Raw genomic sequence first — 24,778 nt, forward strand, 5'->3', positions numbered from 1 at the left:
AAATTACCAATCTGAATATTGGAACGGTGAGGATTACACAGCATCGATATTTTCCAATGCATCGCCCAGTCATAGTACCGGATAACACTTGGTGTTTCCAACTGTTTTTCGTAACTTTGCAATAAATCTAATCTCATTGTTTCTACATCACTACAGATTTATAGTAACAAATATTTTGTAAATCATTTACTACTTTCGAAGTATTAAATACAATGGTTCTAACACAGCAATTTTTCATATAAATAAGACTTAATATATTAAATAACAGTTACTTCTCATAAGAAGTTTTGTTAATTTTCTTTTCCTCAGTAGAATGTTAGTTTTAAATTATTTAAAAATGATATATAAAGTTGTTTCAAAAACAATGTTTTTCCAACAAACTGCAAAAATTTTGTAATCACTGTGTTTGTTCTCAATATCTTAAACAGTTGGCAACTATGAAAACAGGCAATGAACTTACCTTTATAGTTTTGCACAAAATACCAAGAAAAAGACTAACTACAGGATAACCAAATTAAAGAAATTACCAAGAAAAGAAAACACATAAGTTAACTTTTTTTTTTTAATTTTTCGACTTCAAAGAGGAAACTTCTTGCTTCCTTTAAAAATATAAAGTTTATGAACAAATTAATTTACATAACCATTTGTCATCAATCACTCTGTCTGTACAGCAGCTGTTTTCTCTGAGACATAAATTCCATCTAAGAACTTACGTATATCTTTTCTCTTAACGAGGGTAGATTGATGAATGAGTGCTGCAGATCTCGAGACAGATTCTATGTTGTTTCCTTCCAACAGCAACTCGTCCTTCTGAGCAGTAGAATTTTTACAGACGACTCCTGGCAGCATATTTACTCGACGGACGATTTTCTCTCCCAGAAAATTTCGAATCTCAACTAGGTTTCCCTCTTTGGAGGTCGTGATGTTAATAGGAAAGTGAGCATATACTGACCTCATCTTGTACAGATATCCTTGGGTCACTCCTTTAATCATGTTTTCAATGTGCGAACAGACTGTTCGGACACAGGCCAATTCTTTGCGGATACCAAACCATTTTCGGATTCGAAGTTTATCCCTGCCAAGTAATTCCATATCAACTTGAAGATGTTTAAAATCTCGTTTGAGGAATCCACGTGGGCCCTTTACATGAATAACACGAGATTTTACACAAATTTTGACATTTTTTGGTATTTTAACAATCTGGGATGCTTCAATGGTTCTCATCGTATCAAACTAATCAAAGTCTCTTTATTAAATAAATAATCAAGGCAATTAGTAGAACAAACTTCAATACCTCCCAGCTGTTCTAAAACCAAATTCTGGCAGAATGCAAATGATGACGATGCCAGATTCGCGATATAGTAAACTTCTTTACGGTTTAATTGCGGTTAGTTAACCGTATTTAATATTTGATTTAACGCCTACAGAATGGATCGTGTTTTCTACACTAGGAGGTGCTGCATGCTTTTTACCGCCTATACTTCCGAGTTACTGTTTCTGGTGTATTTTGAATAGTAGTTCTTGCAAATGTGTTTCTTGTGTTTACAATGAATTCTAAGTCTAAATTCTACATGTAATAACGAATGCAATAACAATGTCGTTACATAATAAAAAAAAAGTGAAAAGACAGTACGCTTATATTATTTTTAATGATAAAATTATAAATGGTACATAATTTTAACATTAATTGTGAATAGTAGTGTTAAGTAAAAGTAACACGTGGTTTGATCAATAATAAATATGTAAACCTGACATTTGAAAAAAGAATCGTTATAAAACACGCAACCTTGTCACCTTTTTTAACAATATATCTATAAATAATTAAAACAAATTTTCACTTCAAACTCACCAGAATTACTTATTACCATTAATATCTTACAAAATACGGCTAAAACACCATCCATAACATTTGGCATCCATATCTCTTACTGGCGAACAAGAAAAATCTCTAAATTTGTTGAATAACTTGTTTGACTTATCTGTCACTTGTCTGACGCATCACTTGTTTCATTCATGGCGTACTAATATTTCAGACAAGTGATCCCACTTCATCACCAAATGTGGTTCCCCGTCGTGGTTGCCGGGAGAAAAGTGCTGATCCAAGAAGACTTCTCAATGCTTCGTTTAACATGTAAAGTCTATGGCGGGCCTGTCATACTTCAAATCAGTTTTTCTTATTTAAGAATCGCAGTTATCAAGTCAAAAATATACTACTATTTTTTCATTCTTATTAGTCCACGTAAATTTGAATCAAAGTTTTCTATCATTATTACTTTTTGTAATATTGCCTTTGAAACTTAAGCCACTTTCTATCTTAGTAAGACAGTCAAGCAACCTCTCCTCCCAAGTTAATCCTTTACTAGGAGGATCAGACAGCAAGGACTAATCTTTAATTGCTCACCTTGTCAGGTGGTATATATACTTCCTCTTGAAATTCTTGTGTCTGTTTTGAGAGTACTTATTTTTTAGAAATGCCTTTTTGAAGAACTAAGGGGAGCATATTAAACTTCTGATTAAGTATTTTTACTTATTAGTGTTTAAAGCTTATTATGAAAGATATATTTATTGTTAACTCACCAATTCTATATATGTTAGAATGATTTATCAACTTTTTGTCTCTTGCCTTTTTTTAGACATTTTAGAAATGAAAATTTAGCTTTTGAATAGAGTGAGATACACTTAATGTAATCGAAACAATGACGTAAAGATCTTGTAATACACATATATTGGCGATCGAAATGGGCTGCAGGTGGCGTAGAGCAGAACTCTTTTTCTATGGCAACACTTCACATGCTTTCCCCATTAGCGTGTGGAAAGTCATAGAGTAAGGAAGTGCGTTAGTTTCTCTCTTGATTTTCATATAGATTAAAATCTTTTAACTTGAAAAACTATATGGAACTGAAAACTACATTAAACATAGTTCTAAAGAAAAGTATCACGGAAATTTTAGAAAATATTTTAATTAAGTAAAAAGGAAAAATATTAAGAAAAGGGAAAATATCGTAGTACATTCCTATATAACTGAAAAGAGGAGGAGAGGGAAGGGAGAAGGGCTAAAGGCATGAAACCGGTCTCTCCCCAAATGGCGTATTCGAGTGTTGCGATCGCGAATACTATAAAGCATCACAAAAGTGCTGTTTTTTACTTTTTGTTAAAAAATTATCATAATAATTAGTAGGTTAAAATAAAATGATTGACGTTTGTCTAACCATTTTGCGTTATAAGGTAAACTGCAAATGTAAAAAATACATATCAGTTGAAGACTGACCAAATACATAGACGGAACAAGGGTCTCGGGGAGCTTGAAAGTGCCTTGATATCCGTTACAACTTTCTGTTACGTTTCTGCTAGCCAGAGTGCCGGTCAATGATTTCAGTTTGAGTCTAATATGTTTAGATTTTATTTATAATTCCTTAAATTATAAATTGTTAAATAAGATAAAAAAAAAAACGTTATAACGTTTGTTTGTTTCAATTGTTTCTTGACGGTTGAAAAAAGAAAATGGTATATCAATTTAAATTGATATACCATTTTTTCTTTACAAGGATGACGTCCCAGGTAGCAAAAAGATATGATCTAATATTAGAAAGATGTAATATAATACTGCCGTGCTAGAAAACGCAATACTATTGAATCCCATCTTCTAATATTAGAGCTAATATTATATAAAATTAAAAAGTATTCGATCTAACATTCGGACTTTCAAAATTATCATCTATTTCATTACTTTTGGTCCAGCGCGACATTTTTGCGAAAGGTTATCCCATATTATTAATAAATAAACATTTATTTATGAAAGAAAACGATAAATTAAATATTACTTAAAATATCATTTTCAGCCAATGCTATTTTATGGCAGATAATATGAGTGGTAGTTTGCGAACGATTAAACTCGAAAAACTTTTTCAACTGTTTCTGTTGAGTTGTCTGCTGCTCCTTCTGCTTGTTTACAAGACGACAAGATGGCGATCTTGTTTCCGCTCATGAGCTTTCGTTTCTACTATTTAAGGTATTTATAATTTAGTAGTTTTTTGTAAACTTTATAAATGTCAATGATGGTTACATGATAAATTAGTATCGTAGTTATGTAGGTAATGTTTTTTCCTTGAGTTAAAAATCAGGTAGAAAAGTAATTTAAAGCACGATATGTTTGAGATTGTAGATGTTGTAGAAACATTCAGTGTACCTACTTAATAAACTTTACCGCTAAATTAAAACATTTAAGAATTAATTTATTGATCATGTATTCAATAAGGTCAGTAAATATTTTATATTGTGATTATTATTGTTCATTCGTAGTTGTTGACTTCTTTGTTGAAACGTAAGTAATAAGCACCGTTGTCTAGCTGTAAGTAATAAGCACTGTTTTTCTGCAAAAATGAAAAAGGCAAAAGTAATGGTCTGTAAATAAATTAGCCGTGTTAAGTAAGAAATATATATATCTATATATAATCTGCTACTTTTAGCTCAGTTAAAACCATTATATTGTAGAACGTTTAATACAAACAATATTACTAGCATATTAAAATTTTATGATTAAAATATTGTACAACAATCAATTAAGCATTTTTCTTTAAATATAGACTGATTTTTATTTGAATATAGGCTAATCTGTATGTTTTTGATGTATCATTATTTATATTAATTTGTAAATGATTAAAAAATGAACAATAATATGGTCTATTCAAAATGGTGATTATGGTGAATGTAGAGCTTTGATTAAATTATATTTTTTAAAAAAATTCCTGTTAGAAACAATCTAATGCTGTAAAAATTTAGTTAAACTATAAGAAAAAAATATTTGACAAATGTTGGGTAAAATGTTGGGTATACTGACTTTTAAAGAATGCTATGTCAAAATATTTGGGGGAAGGGGCGAACTATATTTTATATATTTACAACTTTGAATTATGTGATGTTAGAGAATTCTCCTTCTATATGATTTTTTCAACCATGAATTGATGATTTTAAATTCTCATAGTATCTTTTTACATTGATGTTCCTTTACATTAATCAGATTTTAAATTATACAATGGAAGAAAATAAGCAATTGTTTATTTAACACTTTTCACCACTTTTTTAAATATAAATAATAAGTAATGTAATTGGTTCAAAATATGCTTGTAAAACAATGTTTGCTAAGTAATTTAACCCTGACAAAGTTTTTCTGCAACAATGAAAAAGATAAAAATAGTTGTCTGTAAACAAATTAGCCAAGTTAAAACAATTAGAAAATTAATGATCTGCTACTTTTAGCACAGTTTAAACCATTACATTCTAGAATGTTTAACATTCAATACAAACAATATTGTTACTGTATTAAAATTTCATGTCTAAAATATTGTAAAAAAAAGAATTAAACATTTTTATTTAAATTTCTTGGGGATATTTCAGTATCGTGATCTGTCCCGCCAACTGCAATCGCCAAATAGATTTTAAACTTGCAATTTTTTTTAAAAAAATATGTATATGTTTGCCCGGAGTTATACCTTTCGAGTTTGTCCTATTCTGTAATGTTTCTTTTAGTTATAAATATTTATTAAATAATTATTACAATAATAATTAGTCTAATAAATAATTATTGTTTAATGAAGTTTTTAAATAAATTTCTATTAATGCTTATGAGATCTGAGATTAAAAATTTAACTAAACAATAAAATATAAATATTATGCATATTGACTTTTAAAGAATGTTATGTAAACATATTAATGGGGAGGGCAAAATATAATTAATATATATATTACAACTTTGAAATATGTGAATTGTTAAAGAATTCTCATTCTACCCGTGTTTTTCAACCATAAATTGATGATTTTGAATTCTCATAGTATCTTTTTACATTTATGTACTTATACGATTTTTAAAATAAGCATTTGTTTATTTAATATTTTTCGGCACTCTTTTTGTTGATTTGCCACATAGCGAGTAGTTATTTTCTGTTCTAATAAAAGAAGTTGAAAGGTTTTGCAATTTGATTTTTTTTTATTTTTTAAATATATGATAGTTTGCTTGGGAGTGCTTATGAGCTAAATTCTTTTTGTTGATCTCCTTCTCACACTGTTATTTTTTGTGTGACACTAAAGAAATTTTTTTTACGCTGGTATCGATACCGCAATTAAACCATTTAATTTCATTGTAAAGGATATTAAAATTTCTGAAAAACATTTTCAAATTAAATAATTAAAGTATCAAATAAATATTCAATGTTTAATAGTTATAATTTTTTTTTTTCCATTGCAAAATCTGATGTATTTTCTTTTTAAATTTCAGTATAGCTTTTCATCTTCAAGGAAATCTACTATCAAGACACTACAAATGGAAATGGCACACTCTGATGGAATATTAAGTTCGATCCTTACTACGAATGATTTTAACAGTGATTATTCAGCAAGGACCACTTTAAATCTACCATTTAAGTCATCATGTTGAAGAAAGATGCTGTCATGTTGAAGTTTGGAGAAAGAGGGAAACTTGTGAAGTTCATCCCTGTTTTTTTGTGGTGCATACAAAAACTGTTGCTGAATTTTTCATAAAAGCATTTAACGACCACTTGGAAATATATTTTCAAGCAAATATAGACTAATAATTAGAACTCAAACTGTATCAAACAGTTTAAAGTTATGAAAAGAAAATGATTTTATTAATAACAATTAAGTATTTTTAACTTTTGTTTTACCACAAAGTTGTCGACTTTAATTTTGAACAATAAAGGTAATGTATTACATTTACAATTGGATGAAATTTATATTACAGTGTGTTTTGTTTTTAAATAAAAGTATTATGCTGTGAAATAGTTATATTTATTATGGATTTCTTTTTTCTTAATTACTGTAACAGTTGAATATTTAAATTTTTTTTTTTTTTTAATCTTTCGGTATGATATCGGAAGCAATTTTTTTTAATGCTGATTTTAAAGTGTAACTGAAACTCTTGAGGATTTTCATCATCAACATTGAGTTTATTATTTTAATTTTGGAAATTTTCACATAATTATTTATTTGAAATTTGAGACAAGAATTTATGCTTTTTTATTTTTATCATGTTTAAAATCATATTATTGTAAAATAATTATAATCGTGAAAAGTTCTTTTGACTGAATAACATTTATATCATGATTAAAATTCCTAAAAGAATATTGCTCAAACTTTCATCTTTAAGGTCTTGTATATTCTTTGTGAAAACATGTAGAATTGCATCTTCTTTTTTTTTTTTTTCTTAAAGTCTCATTCAAGACATTTGCCTATAATGTTATGTTTGTTTTTACTATGTTCATGAAGCATAAACTCTTATCAGCGAAATACAAACAAGGAATTAGTTGGTTTTAAAGAAAAATTTTGTGATAGCAGGGTTTTGAAAAAGTAACTGATGGCAGTCAAATTTGGATCAATACAAAAGCAACTTATAGTAAAAAAGTATGTTATGTTTTTTCGTCTCATTCTTGTATGCAATTAAATGTTTGTGAAAATTTAATTCTGATAAAATACAATATTTACTAATTTTTTTTTTGGTCTTGACATATAAATGTTATCTAAACTTCAAGTAAATAAAAGAACATAGTACCTTTAACTAATTATTGAATCGTTAAAAATTTCTGATGTCCCAATGTAAAATTATTTTTACATTACAAAAAATAATTGCAAATTTTTTTAATTAAAATTCATATAAGTTCTTTTTGTTTCCACTCCCTGATAATATTTCTACAGGTGCCCTTAGGTTTTGTTTCTTGTGTTTCGTAAGTAAAATTTCAGATTGTAAAAGGATAAAGTTACGTAAGTATTTCTCTGTTTAATTTCAATGATAGAAGTGAAATAATTTATGCAAGTAAGTAATTTGAATAATTTTCAATTTTCTTTATTGTGTCAGTTATTACAAAAAATAACAATTTAAAAATTTGAGATATAATTTTATTTTAATATTTTTGGAAATGAATAACTTAGTTATATACTAGTAGAAAAAAAAAAATTCAGGTAAATTTTCAACTCAATTTAAATGTAAATTTAACTTAGCAATTATGTAGTGTGGTTTTCTTAATTTACAATTTCAGAATATAAATGATGATTGATAATTGTAAAATTACAAATGGCTTAAATTACAAATTTTAAAATATATTGCAAACTAACAAATTCAATTGAGCTTTTGATAAAATAGGCTCTTTTTAAAAAAAAATTAAGAGAACATTTTAAATTGGGACTTGAAAATTATAAATGATATAAAATTTGCTTTAATACCCATTGTATGAAGAAATGAAAAAAAAATATCAATAAAAGTTGCAACAAAATATTTCCTAATTAAGTTTGAAATATTAAAAAAAATCAACTGAACATAAGATATACTTTGGAGTAAAGAGGAGAAAAATGGAAGGTAGCAGAATTTGCTAATATAACTTTATTTAGTATTTCTGTATTGATAAGTAAATAATGCATGGTATGACATAAAACTATTGTTCTATGTTTTAGTGCTTCACAACAATACAGAAAATTAAGTAAAATTATATCGCCGAATTATTCTACTATCTTCCTCTTGCTTACTCCAAAAAAATAAAAAGCAAAGCAAAATAATATCAGAAAATACAAAATCTAATATTATATAGCATCAAAACTAATGCAAAATAATATTATGGCGAACGCTAGATAATATTAGTTTGCATAGAATCTAATATTATATAAGGCTGAGCAAACAGCGACCTTTTATATCTTTCTAATATTACAAGTTGTGTAATATAACGTTAGATTTTGCGGATTTTCTGATATTATCTAATGTTATGTGCTACTTGGGGTGTTGCAATTTTTCCTTTCTATAAATATAGTGGTTGAATAACTAGTTACTCTATAAGAGGATAAAAAATTACTGTTAAATACACTGGAACATAAAAATATTTTGAAAACTTTATTTAATTTAGTAAGTGAAGATGTAGTTGTAGTTCATTTACGTCGCACTAGAGCTGCACAATGGGCTATTGGCGACGGTCTGGGAAACATCCCTGAGGATGATCCGAAGAAAAACATAGAACATAGAAGTGAAGAAAAACATAGAAATATGCATATGCATAAGCAATTGTCTTCCTAATTAAAACATGCTCAGAATTATTTTTAAAAAATGAAGTAAAAGAAATTATACAATAGCGGACGCAATTGATATTTAAATGATAAAAATACAAAAGCTATCGAAATCTATCACTACTCAGGAAAGCAGAACTGAAAATATAAAAACTAGTTTGATTGCCACTGGAAACCGAAAGGATGTAAACTAAGAGTTTATTTCTTCTCCATTGCCTTTGGCAGTCAAATTGGTTTTGATTTTTTCTTTTCCTATTCCTCTGTTGTGATTTGCTACATTTTGATAATGTGATTGTTTGATGATAAATTTGAGCACATGTTTAATAAAATACGATTTTACTAAATAATAAAACAAAAATAATTTTTCTAAATCGAAGATACCTTTAAAGGAGTGCAAATTTTAAAGAAAAAATTAATAATATAATTTGTTATTTAAAAAAAAAATTAATTTTCAGAAAATGTTTTTTATTAGTATAAGGAAGAATTATTAATAAAGGCTCAGATCGAAGGGTTAGCTTGTCTGGGACTAAAGGCAGACCATACGCAATGCTGACCACATTTTCTCCATCATGATTGCTGGTCACGAAATTGTAGTAGCTAAACCTTTATGACTCCCTGGCCACCATCGAGGTGGGAAGGCTTTGCTTTAAATGTTTCACGCATCTTTTATTTAATTTTTGAAAACTAATCAGTTTATATATTTCTTTCATTAACTTACATGCATGTCCATTGTCCTACAATTGAGTCCTGTCGCATAAATAACGGGATTGGCGATCGAAATGGGCTGCAGGTGGCGTAGAGCAAAACTCTTTTCCTATGGCAACACTTCACATGCTTTCCCCATTAGCTTGTGGAAAGTCATAGAGGAAGGAAGTACGTTAGTTTCTCTCTTGATTTTCATATAGATTAAAATCTTTTAACTTGAAAAACTATATGGAGCTGAAAACTACATTAAACATAGTTCTAAAGAAAAGTATCACGGAAATTTTTAAAAATATTTTTATTAAGTAAAAATATTAAAAAAAGGGAAAATATCGTAGTACATTCCTATATAACAGAAAAGAGGAGGAGAGGGAAGGGAGAAGGGCTAAAGGCATGAAACCGGTCTCTCCCCAGATGGCGTATTCGAGTGTTGCGATCGCGAATTACAATTAATTTTACCCATATAGCTGAAAGTCATCCAGTGGATGTTAAGTTCGGAAACTTTATGGAACTGAAAACTGCATTGAGCATAGTTCTAAAAGAAAGGGTCATGGAAATTTTGAAATATATTTTTAACAATTAAATATGAAAAATATTAAGAAAAGGAGAAATATCGCAGTACATTCCTATGGAACTGAAAATAGGGAAGGGTAAAAAGCATGGAACCGGACTTCTCTTCAAATTGCGTATTCGAGCGTTGCGATCGCGAAAAGCTTTTACGGATTAGAGATGGATAATTTGATTCATAGGCGATCGCAACGCTCGAATACGCCAGTTGGGGAGAATCCCTTGCTTTGACCTTTCCCTCCTCCTCTTCTTCAGCTGTTTAGAAACGTACTACGATATTTTTCCTTTTCTAAATATTTTTCGTATTAAATTGTTAAAAATTTCCATGACGCTTTCTTTTAATATTATGTTTGGTGTAGATTTTAGCTCCATATTGTTTCCGAATTGAAAAGATTTTAATCTACTTGAAAATCAAGACATAAACTAACGTACTTCCTTCTTCTATGACTCTCTACACGCTAATGGTGAAAGTATGCTAAGCATTGCCATAGGTAGAGAGTTCTGCTCTACGCCACCTGTAGCTTATTTCGATCGTCAATAGTTTTTCCAAGGATGGACGTCTCATTTACAGCCACAGGAATTATTCCTGATTTGCTGGAAGACGTGTAACAAACATGCTTCGTATATCGCTCATATATGAACTCTGTAATTTACTATTTCCCATTTCTTTGCTCTCAATAGATGTGAGAGTGTCAAAATCAAATGAAAAAATGAAATGTTTTTTTCATTTTTACATCTATTAAGAATATAAAAATACGAATCATTAAATTGCAGAATTTGTGTATGAACGATATACAAAGAGCGTGTTCGTTACTTGTATTCACTTAAACTATTTAAAACTTTTCAATTACACCAGAGCAAATGCACTCAGTTTGTTCTGTTTTTATAAAATTTTAGGAAATCCAATATTTAAGATAAAGAAAATAAATCTTATCTTACATTTTGTGTAAGTGTATTTTAGTTCCTCGTAATAATCATAGAATGACACAAATTTGAACTGTAAAAGTACCGATTAAAGTACTGATTAATTTTTTCTTGTAATTATAAAAACTCAACGGTAAGGATATTTTAACATTCAATGCAAGTAAGAAAAAATTTTAAATGAGAAAACATAGGATTAAAACTTGTTTTAAGGAACATTTTTCTTTCTTTTAAAGTTCCTGTGCAGAGGTATCGTACATGAACAGTAAAAATGAGTTAGTTTTTTTTAAAATTAAAATGAGTTTATTAGCGTTTTCCCTTTCGGGTGTAGATGCGTGGACTGTGTTGGCATACAAAACATAGACTGAGTTTAGAAAAGATTGTGCTTGCCAAGTTGGTGTAATTACAGTGAGCCAAGGGAGATGCTCTAACGCCAAGAGAGTTATTTACAAATACAACAGTTTCTGTAAAACACACTTTACAGGAATTTGAATATTTAAAAAAAATTGCACTATACTCAACATCTAATTTGTAATGGACCAAGGCTACCTATCAGTCTCAGAACTATCCCTAGTTTCTCAGAAGTGGAGTGTTCCATTTCTTTAGCAAGAGGCACAGATGGTCCTATGTTGTCAGTGACACTGATTTTTGTAAGGTTGGGGGCCCTACTTAGATTCTGTATTTCTTATTATTATCTGGCATTCTTTAATATCAAATCTATTACTCTCTACTATTATCTAAAAAATGCATCACTTCTGGACATTAACAATAGGAAAAAATTAATGATAGTGAAATAAAAATTAAAATGTGCGAAATTCTGTTACATACATACGATTTTAAAAGTCATTTAATTTATGCTTAAATTTTTATTTCCTTAATGGATTTTACCGGCTGTATCTATTTTATAAAAAATATGGGAAGGAACAATGAAGGGCTGCAAAATTATGTAAGCTTGCTATGTAAAAAGATGGTTTGGTCAGTATTTCTATTACAAAACTACTGACTTAATCATGATTGTAAATGTAGACATTCTCTGTCATTTTTCAACTTTAATTACTTTCAATATTTTGATTTATTTCTGGTAAACATGTAACATTAAATTTGCTTCTTCAAAACATGAATGATAAAACTCTTACAAAGCTTCATGTGCATTTAAGAAATTTAAATATTTTCCTTCAAAAATTTATTTTTAAAGAATCCAACAGTAAGAAGTGAAACAAAGAGAACAGACCAGTGAAAATCTCTTAGTGACTGTTCCTTTGGATCTGTGAATAAATCGTATTAATTTCTGTCTTTGATTTTACTTCATAAAAAAAAATCCTGGTACATATTTACAAATAAAAAATAGAATTAAACACCAGATATGCAAAACAAGAACAGAATTTATTAAAATAAATCCATTTAAATAAATCAACTAAAATGAAAATAATCTTTCCCCTCTTTTAAATTTAAAGATTCAAGATTTTCTTCAAAAGAGCCACTGGTCATATCCTGTAAGAAAAACATTGGACATCACATAAACAGCAAAAAACAAGAGAAAATAGAGATGAAGAATTTATCAAAGGTATAGAAAGAGTTCTGGTTAACCCAGAGTTTCATAAGGTCAGAATGTAAATCAAAATTTAGACAGGATTACAGTGGGGGAAAGTAATTCTGCTAAGATTTGTTTTCCTTTTGGTATTTTGAAAATATTTTTCAGCATTTGAAACTCTATTGTTTACCTGAACTATGCTTTAAATTACGTATTTAAAATAGTTTTTGGTAAACTCTGGTAGTAATCAAATTCATTTTAAATAAAATTTATGTAACCAAAAATTAAAGTATTACAACAATTTTAAATACAAAATTAAATAGTATGGAAAACCTAAAAAAAGTTTACAGCATTGATATAATTGCCAATTTATACAATCGTTAGGAAAAATTTTACAAAGAGGTAGTATTACAAAAATCATGATATTAAGAATTTTCTAAAAAAAATGTTCTACTTTGCAAACATAACAAACCATAGTTGCTAAACTAATGTTCTTATGTACATATTTTGACATTGTAGGTAAAATAAGATTAAGCATTTAAAATTAAAATTTGTATGTTAAAATATAAATATTCTGAAATACTTTTTTTCTCAACGACCTCAAAATATGGCTCCTTATACTAAGATAAATGCACACGGTTTAAAATATTAAAAAAAATTGAAGGAAAAAATGATAATATGAAGAAAATTTTGAAAGGAAAAAAAAAAAGTTATTACTATTTTCACACATAGTATGATAAATGCACACAGTTTAAAATAAAAAGAAGTTGAAGGGAAAAAAATGATAAAATGAAGAAAATTTCGAAAAGAAAAAAAAGCTATTACTATTTTCACACATAGTATGATAAATGCACACAGTTTAAAATAAAAAGAAGTTGAAGGGAAAAAAATGATAAAATGAAGAAAATTTTGAAAAGAAAAAAAAGCTATTACTATTTTCACACATAGTATGATAAATGCACACAGTTTAAAATAAAAAGAAGTTGAAGGGAAAAAAATGATAAAATGACGAAAATTTTGAAAAGAAAAAAAAGCTATTACTATTTTCACACATAGTATGATAAATGCACACAGTTTAAAATAAAAAGATGTTGAAGGGAAAAAAATGATAAAATGAAGAAAATTTCGAAAAGAAAAAAAAGCCATTACTATTTTCACACATAGTATGATAAATGCACACAGTTTAAAATAAAAAAAAGTTGAAGGAAAAAAAATGATAATATGAAGAAAATTTTGAAAGGAAAAAAAAGCTATTACCATTTTCACACATAGTATGAAAGGAGGTTTGGCATCTCTGAAATGCTTAATTGGAATGCGAGGCTTTGGAATGACCTACAAATATTATAAAAATAAATGTGTTATATATAACACACATATAACATCAAAATAACAATATATTTGTCTTCAAAATATATTTATTAAAATATCTGAAAATTAAATTGAAATAGAAATGCTATTTAAAATCGAAAAAAAGGAACATGAACATTAATACAGGAACATCCTGCATGCATTCATGCTACAACATTTCTGTGAATAACTATTTATGAAAACAAAAGAATTAGTCGTGTTCACCACATTTGAAAAAAAAAAAATTAATAAATAAAATACAGAAGAAATAATGGGCAAATTTCTCCAATGCAGTTTCGAGACATGAATAACGTTTTTGTTTTCATAAATAGTTATTCACAGACAAGCTGCAACATGAATACAGGTGTCACCCAAAAATGCCCAGTTCCGCATTCATATTTCACTTCTTTGATTTCAAATTACTTTTCTTTTTTACTTTATTCACAAATTGTCAAATTTTTTACAAAAATACAATAATTAATTGAAATTAAGGTTTAGTAAATAGCATAAATTGAGAATTAAATAATAAAATACATAAAATACAATAATTAGAACTTTTTGATAAAAAAAAAGTTTCTTTTTTTATTTACAGCAGAAGAATTCAAATAACAATAACTAATTAGGACAAAACCTAACCTTAAATGGAAGACTAAATAATAATAAAAAAAAATTACATCATAGGAGACAAAAAATGTATTTATAATGAATTAATTTAAAGACAATAAAATTATTATATTATTACTGTACTTTTTACTGGTTTTTAACCTATATATTATTCTTAAAGTTATTATTCTACAAGTTGTAATCTTTTTTTTCTTCTTTAAAAAGTAATTCAGATAATAGGGGAAAAAAGGAATGCTTGTATAACTTTCGATTTAATTATTTGCTTTCCATGCACTATTCTGAGCAATCTTAATGTTTTGATTGATTAACCTGAAACATACTAATTAATTAGTTTAGACAATATTTTCCCTGAATGAGCCTTATTTTTTAACAGACTTCGATTCTTGAATGTCAAACTAAGTGAAGAAGCCAATCATTTATTCAAAATCAAAATTAGATCTATTAATTAGGCTGTGTAGGTGCTTCGCCATATCTCTAGAACTGTCTGAGCAAATCAAAAGTCATTCAAGTTTTGTGTTTGTTATACAGTGGGTGATCGGTTAACGAACATAATCCGTTCCAAGACTATGTTCGCTATCCGAATTGTTCGTTTACCGATCATCGATTCACCATAGACATCTATGTGAAATCGATTAATTCGTTCTGTAGACCCTAAAAATTAAATTTAAAAAAATTTATAATTTCTTATTAAGTTTTTTAAAAAATAATACATACATATAGTCTTGCATATTAATCAGTCCTTTTCATTTTTTGCTTATGGGGCATGGGGCGTTGAAGAACATGTCCAATGTCGATTGCTTTTCTCTCTCCTTCAGGATTTTTCGGAATTAATTAATAGCATTGTCGTTGTAAAAATCCCCAACCCTACTGACATCAGCTTAGTGTGGGTGCCATTCTAAGACCATTGCTCTGACATCCTCCCACTTTTTCAAAAGATCTTTAACGGCGGATGTCGGCATTGATATCCTCTTTCGTTTTCCTTTTGTTTAGAAGGAGCCACATTTCGCTGTGTTTCTTGGTGTTCTTCATTCAAAATTTCTTGGAGTTCTTCTGTCGTCAGTTAATCTACATGTCCCATTATGAGCTCTTCTATGTCATCCTCGTTCACCTCGAATTCCAGATCTCTAGCAGTTGTCAAAATTTCATCCATAATTTCAGGGATGTCTCCCTGATCACCTCCGTCATCTTGAACGAAGGATGGACACAGCTTTCGCCAAGCAGAATCAACTGTCGCTGTGTGACTTCTGACCACGCCTTTTGAATGATACGAATAGCTTCAAGAATGTCAAATTTTTCTTTCCTAAACTTTTTTGAAGTCATTGTTGAGGAGAATTGGCTTGCTTCAAAACACCGACGAAACAGCGCGCGAGTGTACAATTTCTTGAAAGCCGCAATAACTTCCTGATCCATCGGCTGAATCAACAAAGTCGTATTCGGAGGTAAAAACTGAAGTGTCAGCCAGGGAAAGTCTGTCAACAAATTATCTTCAAGATCCTTTGGATGTCCTGGTGCATTGTCCAATAGCAGCAGTGCTTTCAACGGCAAGTCATTGGTATCAAGGTAGTCCTTGATGCTCGGGGCACAAACTTCAAATAGCCATTCTTTGAAAAGATACTGCGTGACCCATGCCCTCTGATTCGATCTCCACATTACTGGCAGTTTATTCTTAATTACGGATTTTTTTTTGAATGCTCTGGGATTCTCAGAGTGGTAAACGAGAAGTGTTTTAAGCTTTATAATAATAATTATTGAATGACCTTTAAATTTAAATTCATTGTTAATTCAAGTTTCATTTAGTAATTATCAATACTAAGCACGCTTTAAATATTTCTCCTTTCAGTGATCTTATTTTGTATGCAAAATGATAACAAACGTTTAATAGTAATTTTTTTTCAGGCCGAGAAGTGTTCGTTAGAATTCGTTTTGTTCATTATCAGAATATGTTTTCGTTGTCCGGACACAAAAAATCTTTCTTGAAAGTGTTCGTTATCCGAATATGTGTTCGTTAACCGAACACAAAAATCTTTCGTGAAAGTGTTCGTTAACCGATTTGTTCGTTAACCGATCTGTTCGTTAACCGATCACCCACTGTAATTCAAAACTTTTTCAACTATTATTAAATATAATAATAAATAATTATTAAAAATTATTTCCTTTGCACGAAAGTATCTTTAGATAAATCAATTTTATAACTCTGTGTAAAAATGGTTCAATTCACTTAAAAAGTTCTCGAGATATAGCGAAATACACAAAATAATCATTAACACAAAATATTATGCACACTAATTAATTAGCATTAAGGTTAGGTCCTTGAACTATTGAATTAAGCTGAGATGGTATATTTGTAAAAGTAAAAATACCAAACCAGCAGCTCACCGGCATTGAAAAACTATTAAAGCTAGAGATGAATTACAGAGTTTTTCTTTTTTCAAAATTCCAATATGGTTTGGAAGTTATTGCAATTTTAATTGCATTTTACAAGAATTTTTCCTTCACCCTTTGTTTGAAATAATGACCAAATATTCTTTATTGAAAAAAAAAAAGAATAAAATTTACTTTTTATTTGCACTTTTTTTTAATTTAAAAAATTTCCTCACATTTTTTAAAATTGAAAGAAAAAATAAAGAAAGGATTAGCACATTATCTCCAATTTTTACTTAAGTTGTCTTTTTTTTTTAACTCATTCAACTAAAAGAAATTTATTGGAAAGTTTTTATTATAACGCAGGGCTCAAAAAAATCTCAAAATATTTGAAGATAGTTAGTCTACTTGCTCTGTCTGGCATGTGAGCCTACAAAATACATGCCCAAATGTCTTAATAAAAACAAATGATTATACCTATTATTAATCTTACATACTACTAACAAAACTAGTATTAAGTTATATAAAGTATTTTTAATATAAAGTTTATATTGAGTGTCCGCCCGGTGGCTGAGTGGTAGTGCTTTGCGCTCCCATGCCAGAGGTCCTGGGTTCGATCCTCGGGCCGGGCAAGGTTGACTCAGCCTTTCATCCCTTCAGTGGGTCGATAAATGAGTACCAAGCATGCTTGGGAACTAAACACTGGGGGTTCCGCATTCAGCTGACCATCTGACCGGAACATCTGCTCCTGCACCCCAGAGCCCAAGGTCAAGAAAAATGAGATGGGCACAGTAGGCCTTGGCCCTCTATTGGCTGTCGTGCCACTGAGTTTAGTTTATATTTAGTGTCAGTATCTTTCAGATAAAGTTTGTAATGGGTTTGTCAGCACTCTTTATGTGTTGGGATCCAGCATTCATCCAATAAGGTTTGTATCGGATGTCCCAAATATGATTGAAAAATCGATTAAAAGAAAAACTGAAGGAGCTGTGCGGATTACTACATTTTCCTAAGGGGAGACTGTAATAACATATTATAACCAAATTTCAAAAGTAGTAACAAAATTCATTAACAGATAGTGATGCAAAAACTATAACATCATTTTCAAAGTAACCACCTTTTACAGCAACAACACAATACAGCCCAAAGATAAAATCAACAGATATTCATGCAAATATTTCAGTTAAAATTATTTGATGTGTAACAGAAAACATTTATTTATAAATTTTCACCAATAAGCATCGTCATCTATGGATGAAGTTTTTAATTCATTTTAGAACTTTTTGAGCAAAACAGATAAAATAAAAATCAGGTTTTTTAAGAAGAAGGTAGCAAAACGTTTATTTTTATCCTCTTTCAGTCTTTGATTGATTTTTCAAATTTGATTGTTTCTGAACAATTATATATTCGATATAAAGATTAAAAAATATAATGATTGCATATTTACAATGCTCTCTTCATATATATAGACACCTTTGGACAGCTTTTTCACATCTACATCACAAAATGCTTGCACCTTTAAAAATTAAGAAAGGGAAAAATATACAGACAAATGAAACATCTACTTTTAACATTTTTAATAAGTTAATATATAAGATTATGTGATAAATATGCCCATTTGTTAAGAAAAAGGTGGAAAAAACTCAGATATGAATGCCTTAATATTTGCTATTTTTTAAAAACTAATTTGCATTATTTTAGTAAAATATGGATGTTTGACTGAATATAAACAATAACAAGGCTTAAAAAACCGGAAAAAATTTAGAAAAATTCCGGTGTATCCCTCTGATTATGTTATGTTTATGAGGCGATGCGTGAACAGCTTAATATTCTAGGAAGTTTTATTACTGTGTTTGAATTTAAATTGCCGCATAATTTTACCATTCATAAGAGTTTTCGGTAATTTATTAATTCTAACAGGTCGTGAGCTTAAGACAAATTAAAAAAAAATTAAATCACAACATAAATAAAGCCTAAGGTTTGCCATGTTTTGAGTGTTATCCCTTATATGGCTATATTTGTGTAAAATAATGCTGCTTGTTATTGTTTGGGTAACATCATAGCAGCTTGCAAAGTCTTAAACGAATTCTTTTGTTGTTTCCTTGAAAATTAAATTGAAAGAACATGTCATATTGAAAATACTAAACGTATATAATATTGGATCGGGCACTTTTTCAGGCTCAGACGAAAAAATCAATCAGAAATCAGGAAGTCTTAGAAGAAATTTTAAACCCCAAACACCATCTGTGCCTAGCTTTACATGGTTAATCATCCATAACATGAACAAATAATACTTGAAAAATATAAATACTTATAAAAGAAATAATTTCTGGAAGAACATACTTTCTTTAATTGAGAGCTCATTGTTAAGTAGAGACCTTTGTATTTTATCAGCAACACTATGGAAAAACTCTATAAGTTATTTACAGAGTATGCGATAAAATATTAAATAGTTGGCTACATTGGACTAACTAGACACGCTTTGAAATTTATACTTAACCCTTTCGCGCCGACTGTCACATATACGTGCCAGCAAGAAACGCACTCACTTCCTGACCGACACACCGGCGTGCCAGAACGTTTTCTCGTTCACCCCCGGTCGTCACTCATTTGTATCAGTGTCCTGAAACGTTTTCAAAAACACAGTTTCTGCCAGAAGATGGCATTGTATGTCGATATGGTTTTAGATGCATGTAGATTTGACCTTCTACTCAAAATGAGAGTAGTATGACTCACATACACATGGATTTTAGGGGGAAGGAATGGAGGAGAAAGAAATGTTTAATGACGGCTCCTTTAAATTGGTATTTGTTTACAGTGAGCAGGGGAGGTTTTTCTTTTGCTGCAGCGTTGGGTATTTCGATTTGCGGTCCAGTTTTTAGTGCAATGTTAGTGTTTTCAAACTTTGCATGCGAAAAAAGAATTTTAAGTCATATATTTAGTTTTCAGATATATATCGTTAAAAGTTATTAAATGGTAAGTACATAATGAAAATAAAATGTGTAAAATATATATTTAAACAAGAAATAACTTGAGTAAATAAAGTACCTATAGAAATACATATAAAGCACATGCCATTTAAATATTCTACAGAATATTATTAAACAATGCATTGATATTTTGGTAATTTCATGGATTTAGGCTTAACAGCAAAAAACCCTCTGGCCCCAAACAGACACTCGCGAGAGACTGCTGGCGTCAGCGATAAGTGCGAGCTTGCGCTTCCCGTCGCAAAAGGGTTAAGGAAGACGATAGATATGCCCGTTATCAATAATTCGAGAAATCATCTATTGCTGCACATTGAAGGAATCTTGGGCATAAATTCACTTTCCACAATGCCAAAATTATTTCCATCCTTGTCATATCAGCTCATCTTGATGCCTGAAGTTTTAAATCAAGTAATATGTGATAAAATATTAGTATTCTAATGTTGCACTTGATTCTCAAGCGTTTAAAGACATGATAAAGTAACTGGAATACTAAAAGAAATAATTAAAATTAATCAACTGAAACTTAATTACAAAGTTGAAGAGGCAAATTGTCTATATAGAAGAGACAATCCTTTTATTAAGTCTAACTTAAGTTAATCTGATTTCTTTTGTTTATTAGTTTTGATTTTTTTTGCCTGTGAGGCAAAAATAAATCTATCACGCACACAGCACTAGTTCTGCTACCCGGTTGAAAGGAGGCTTTTTCCTTCCCAAATAGTTACATATTTTTTTCATTCATGGTGTCTTTAGAAGTTTTTAAAAATATTCAAAAAATATAAAGCAATCAATAGATAAAAATGAGTTCGTAATGAATAATTCATACAAACCTTTTTCTTGTTTTGAAATGAGAGAGTTCTATAGAATTTTCTTCCTTGTTTGCCAGCATTCCAGATTGTAAACTCATTCCACTTACTTAGCACATTTGTTTCTAGTTCCTTTAATCTTACATTCCATATTGTGTCCCTGTAATGTAACTATGCTTATTCATATATCAAAAAGATTCACATTTCTATTAATTCATGATTAAAAATAAATAAAGAATCTATAATACAGAAAAAGATAAAATGTGTGATGGAACAATCAATACTCAGAAATTTGATGTCCATTTCTTCTTGATTTATTTAAAGGTTTTGCATTGTACCATTGTGCGTGCACAAACTATGCCATCTCATCGGTGAACAGGGATCAAAATAAAAGCAAACACCTTAATTAACTAAAGATCATACTATTTTCAAGTACCAGGACTTAATCTTAATGGTTAAATCTGCCTAGACTCAAATATGCAAATAATATTTCAAGTTATAAAATAAGACATAAAAAAGTACTTCTTCTAAATAAATATAAATTTTCTTCTATGGATGTGAATTCTTGAAGCTCTAAATAAGGAGTTGCAATCTAAGAAGTAGGGTCTTGAAAGTAAGAGAGTGGTTGAAAATTTGGTCACCTTAATGAAGTAATATCCCTGAATAGGGATATATATATCTGAATAAGGATAGGGCATACCTTGCGCTACATCTGAATAAAGCAAAAATGACATGAAATAAAACACATTTAAGATACATAAAGCGTATATTTGTGCCTTATTTAAAGTTGCTTTTTAATAATTTCCAATGATAATTTCATTGTTTGCATATTTCACCATCTTAGTTAAGTAATATTTTTAGACTTTCACTTTCCATGAACTATTTAACCAATGACTGCAAACTTTAGATTTTATAATTTGAAACTATATTGTAAAAATTTATAATTGTATTTTCGAACATTAGTAAATTAAATAATAAATAATTATAAAAAATAATTTTTTACATGGAATTATCTATGGAAAAACAAGTTTTGTTTAAACATTTGTTTGCCTTATAATTCAAAATTTTTCTCAACCATAAATTAAACAAATAATGAAACACAAAAATCACTTATAATTTTTTACTTATTTATTTTTTTAACACGGAATTATGTCAGTGAGTGGTGTCATATTCACAGAAGATCAAATATAATACCCAGGGGTTGAAAGTACACAGGTAGCAGTCACGGTGATCTTGTCCGAGTAGAGTAAAGTTGCTCTGTGTCAAAGGGAGGGTATGCCCCAAGGAGAGCCAGAGGGTGTAGAAATGCAAATCAATCAAACATATCTGGGCAATTGTTACAGAGTCAAAAAGATCTAATGGGTGATGGTTTTTATAAGATCTCTTTTGGCATTGACTTCGCAGATCTGAGAGTCTTTTGTCTTAAGTTGGTGTCTTGCCTCATAAAGTGGTATTTTGCAAATGCATTCACATTATCTATAGCAGTCAGGTTATGGGTATTTGGTATGAAGATTCCTTCCTTTCTTATCCAAGCGATCTGCTGTTTCGTTTACAGGGATGCCGACAGAACAAAGTGTATGCCTGCCTTTTGGAAGCTATTATCAGAAGAACATGGAAAAGGCTGCTTTCTGATAATGTGTTGATAGACTGCATGTCCTTTCCAAGGATGGCAGAAGTAAAGTTTTTTTTGAGCATGGTATAAGGAGGTTGATAACAGTTTAAGGCAGTGATGGAGATTATGAAGGCTCCTCCAGAATATTAAAGGTGTTGTGCTCAAGACTGATCTTTTGTCGGATGTTAGAGTCAAACTGTAGAGTTGATAATCTTTTCAGTCTAGGATTACTTAAGCAAGTCTTACCATTGTAATCTGAAGGTTTAATATTCTGTTTAAAATTGTAATTTGTTTAATTCAATTATTTTTAATTGGAATATAAAATTTTTAATTGGATAGCATACTTTATCAGCTTAGGCATAAAAATCAATTGGAAGTAGCAAAACCGGAAGTCTTGCACCGAATTTTAACCCCTAGCGACATCTGCGCTTAGCTCTACAGGGTCTACCATCTATAACAACACTTTTCAAATTAAAAAATAAAATTTGATTTCCATATAAAAAAACCGCTACAAAAATAAAACTAATGATTTTGAACGTAATAAAGAAAAAACGTACTCTGTTATGGAAAATGTTGTTGCACTAGGGTGATATCTATACATGAGGAGATCTTCTTCCACTTTTTGCAGTTTACCACCTAATCTTAAATGCTTGTAAAAGAAAAGTAGATCCTCAGGAGTACCCTATTAAAGATCTATTTTAGAAAGTTTTACCTTCATTAAAAATAGTTAACAAAATGGATGGTTGACCACGTAAAGCGAAGCACAGATTGTGTTAGGGGTTAAAATTTGTGGTAAGATTTCCGGGTTACTACTTCCGATTGATTTTAACTCTTAACCTAGAAAAAGAACGCCATCCAATATTATTACAGTGTTTAGAAAATAATGTGCTCTTTCAATTCAAATTTGAACAAGACAAATGTATTCGGAGAATTCTGCAAGCATGCTATGATGCAACCCAAAAAATTACAAACGGTGATATTTTGCACAACTATAGCCAAATAAGGGATAACACTCAAAACATGGCCAACCTTACACTTCATTCATGTTGTGATATTAATTTTATTAAATTTGTTTTAGGCTCACAACCAGTTAAAATTTATAAATTACAGGAAATTTTTATGAATGGTGAAATTATGCTTAAATTTAAACACAAATTACAATAATAAAAATGTTTAGATTAAGCCTGTTCACACATGGCCTCGTAAGCATATCATAAGTGGAGGGACACATCAGAAGTTTTCTAAATTTCTTCCAGTTTTAGGAAGTTTGTTGTTGTTTACATTCAGTCAACCATCCATACATGATTCAGGTATAGTTTGCTTAAAATAAGAACTCCCCCAGACATTCACCTGGACCTGTGGCAGTGACTATGGTAACGAGGTATGACTATTTCAAGTAGGGGTGCAGGGTCACTGTTTTGGAGTGGTTTCGGCTCTGGTCGGTGTGAGAAAGGGAATCTTTCTTCGATCTATTGTGTTCGAAGCTACTCTCCCTAAAATGCGCCTTGTTTCCATAGCGCGAGACGGCTTCAGACTTCGTGGGGGGAGGAGTTCTTAGCTTAGACAAACTATAGAAGGTGCCTAACGGTGGACTGACTGATTTAAAAAATAAATATCTTAGACATAAGAGGTGTCAGAAGATTGAAACAAGCAATATGTTCATTCTGAAAGTTTTACAAATTTTATCTAAAAATTTTAATATTTAATTACAAAAGTTGACAACAGATGGCACTGTAAGCCATTTTAGCATTGAAACAAGGGAAAAAGTTGTCTTATCGGATTAGGAGATATCAAGTGATCTATTCAATACAGTGTATGACTGGATGTTTTGTATGACTGGAATATCATAGTCCTACTGCATTTGTTTTCTGTTCGGAAACTCTCTAGAAACTGTGTAAAATTCTTTTCGAAAACTCTTACTGTGTAAAATTTTTACATTTTCCCCAACAAACATATCGCTTGTTTCATTCATCTATCATCCTTTATTTCTAATATTTTTAATTGAAAGCAGTCAGTTTCCCACTGGACAAACTGTACAAAGAAATAACTGCAAAAAGAATAATTATTTTAATATAAAGTTGTATGCAAAAATTTACAAGCATCAGCATGTAACTTTTGACCTTGAGTGCGGGACCCCTTGTCTTGCAATCAAAAATTATTTGGTAAAAACTACATAACATGTAATTAAAAAACTAATTTCAACAAACTTTAAACAGAAAACAAACAAACAATGCATTTATAACATAAAAATCCTGAAATGTAGAAA

At 29.7% G+C, this 24,778-nt stretch overlaps 2 protein-coding genes and 1 long non-coding RNA gene across 4 annotated transcripts in view; 1 reads left to right on the forward strand and 2 right to left on the reverse strand.

Annotated features, from left to right (window-relative positions):
- Nucleotides 1-548: 548 nt before the first annotated feature.
- LOC107455581 (large ribosomal subunit protein uL6) lies at nt 549-1,398 on the reverse strand. Its single transcript, XM_016073205.5, has one exon. It carries the CDS (start codon nt 1,222-1,224, stop codon nt 655-657), a length of 570 nt encoding a protein of 189 aa, XP_015928691.2. The 5' UTR covers nt 1,225-1,398; the 3' UTR covers nt 549-654.
- A 2,481-nt stretch (nt 1,399-3,879) lies between these two features.
- LOC147808490 (uncharacterized) lies at nt 3,880-6,792 on the forward strand. Its single transcript, XR_015433579.1, has 2 exons — nt 3,880-4,009; nt 6,272-6,792. It is a non-coding gene; the product is annotated as an uncharacterized LOC147808490 (long non-coding RNA).
- A 5,819-nt stretch (nt 6,793-12,611) lies between these two features.
- LOC107455569 (queuosine-tRNA galactosyltransferase) overlaps nt 12,612-24,778 on the reverse strand; it is a 29,275-nt gene continuing 17,108 nt past the window's right edge. Inside the window, exons 8-12 of one of the 2 annotated variants that reach the window (XM_021146287.4) lie at nt 23,070-23,194; nt 20,925-21,060; nt 18,555-18,623; nt 14,036-14,110; nt 12,612-12,738 (exon numbers count right to left, since the gene is read on the reverse strand). In XM_021146287.4, the coding sequence (XP_021001946.3) occupies nt 12,658-12,738; nt 14,036-14,110; nt 18,555-18,623; nt 20,925-21,060; nt 23,070-23,194 (486 nt within the window). In that variant the 3' untranslated portion in view covers nt 12,612-12,657. The remainder of the gene's footprint in view (nt 12,739-14,035; nt 14,111-18,554; nt 18,624-20,924; nt 21,061-23,069; nt 23,195-24,778) is intronic. The other variant, XM_087163149.1, reaches the window with a different exon arrangement.

The sequence above is a fragment of the Parasteatoda tepidariorum genome, chromosome 5 (assembly GCF_982258835.1).
Source record: "Parasteatoda tepidariorum strain Cologne lab strain chromosome 5, Ptep-v5.0, whole genome shotgun sequence".
Lineage (NCBI taxonomy): Eukaryota > Metazoa > Arthropoda > Arachnida > Araneae > Theridiidae > Parasteatoda > Parasteatoda tepidariorum.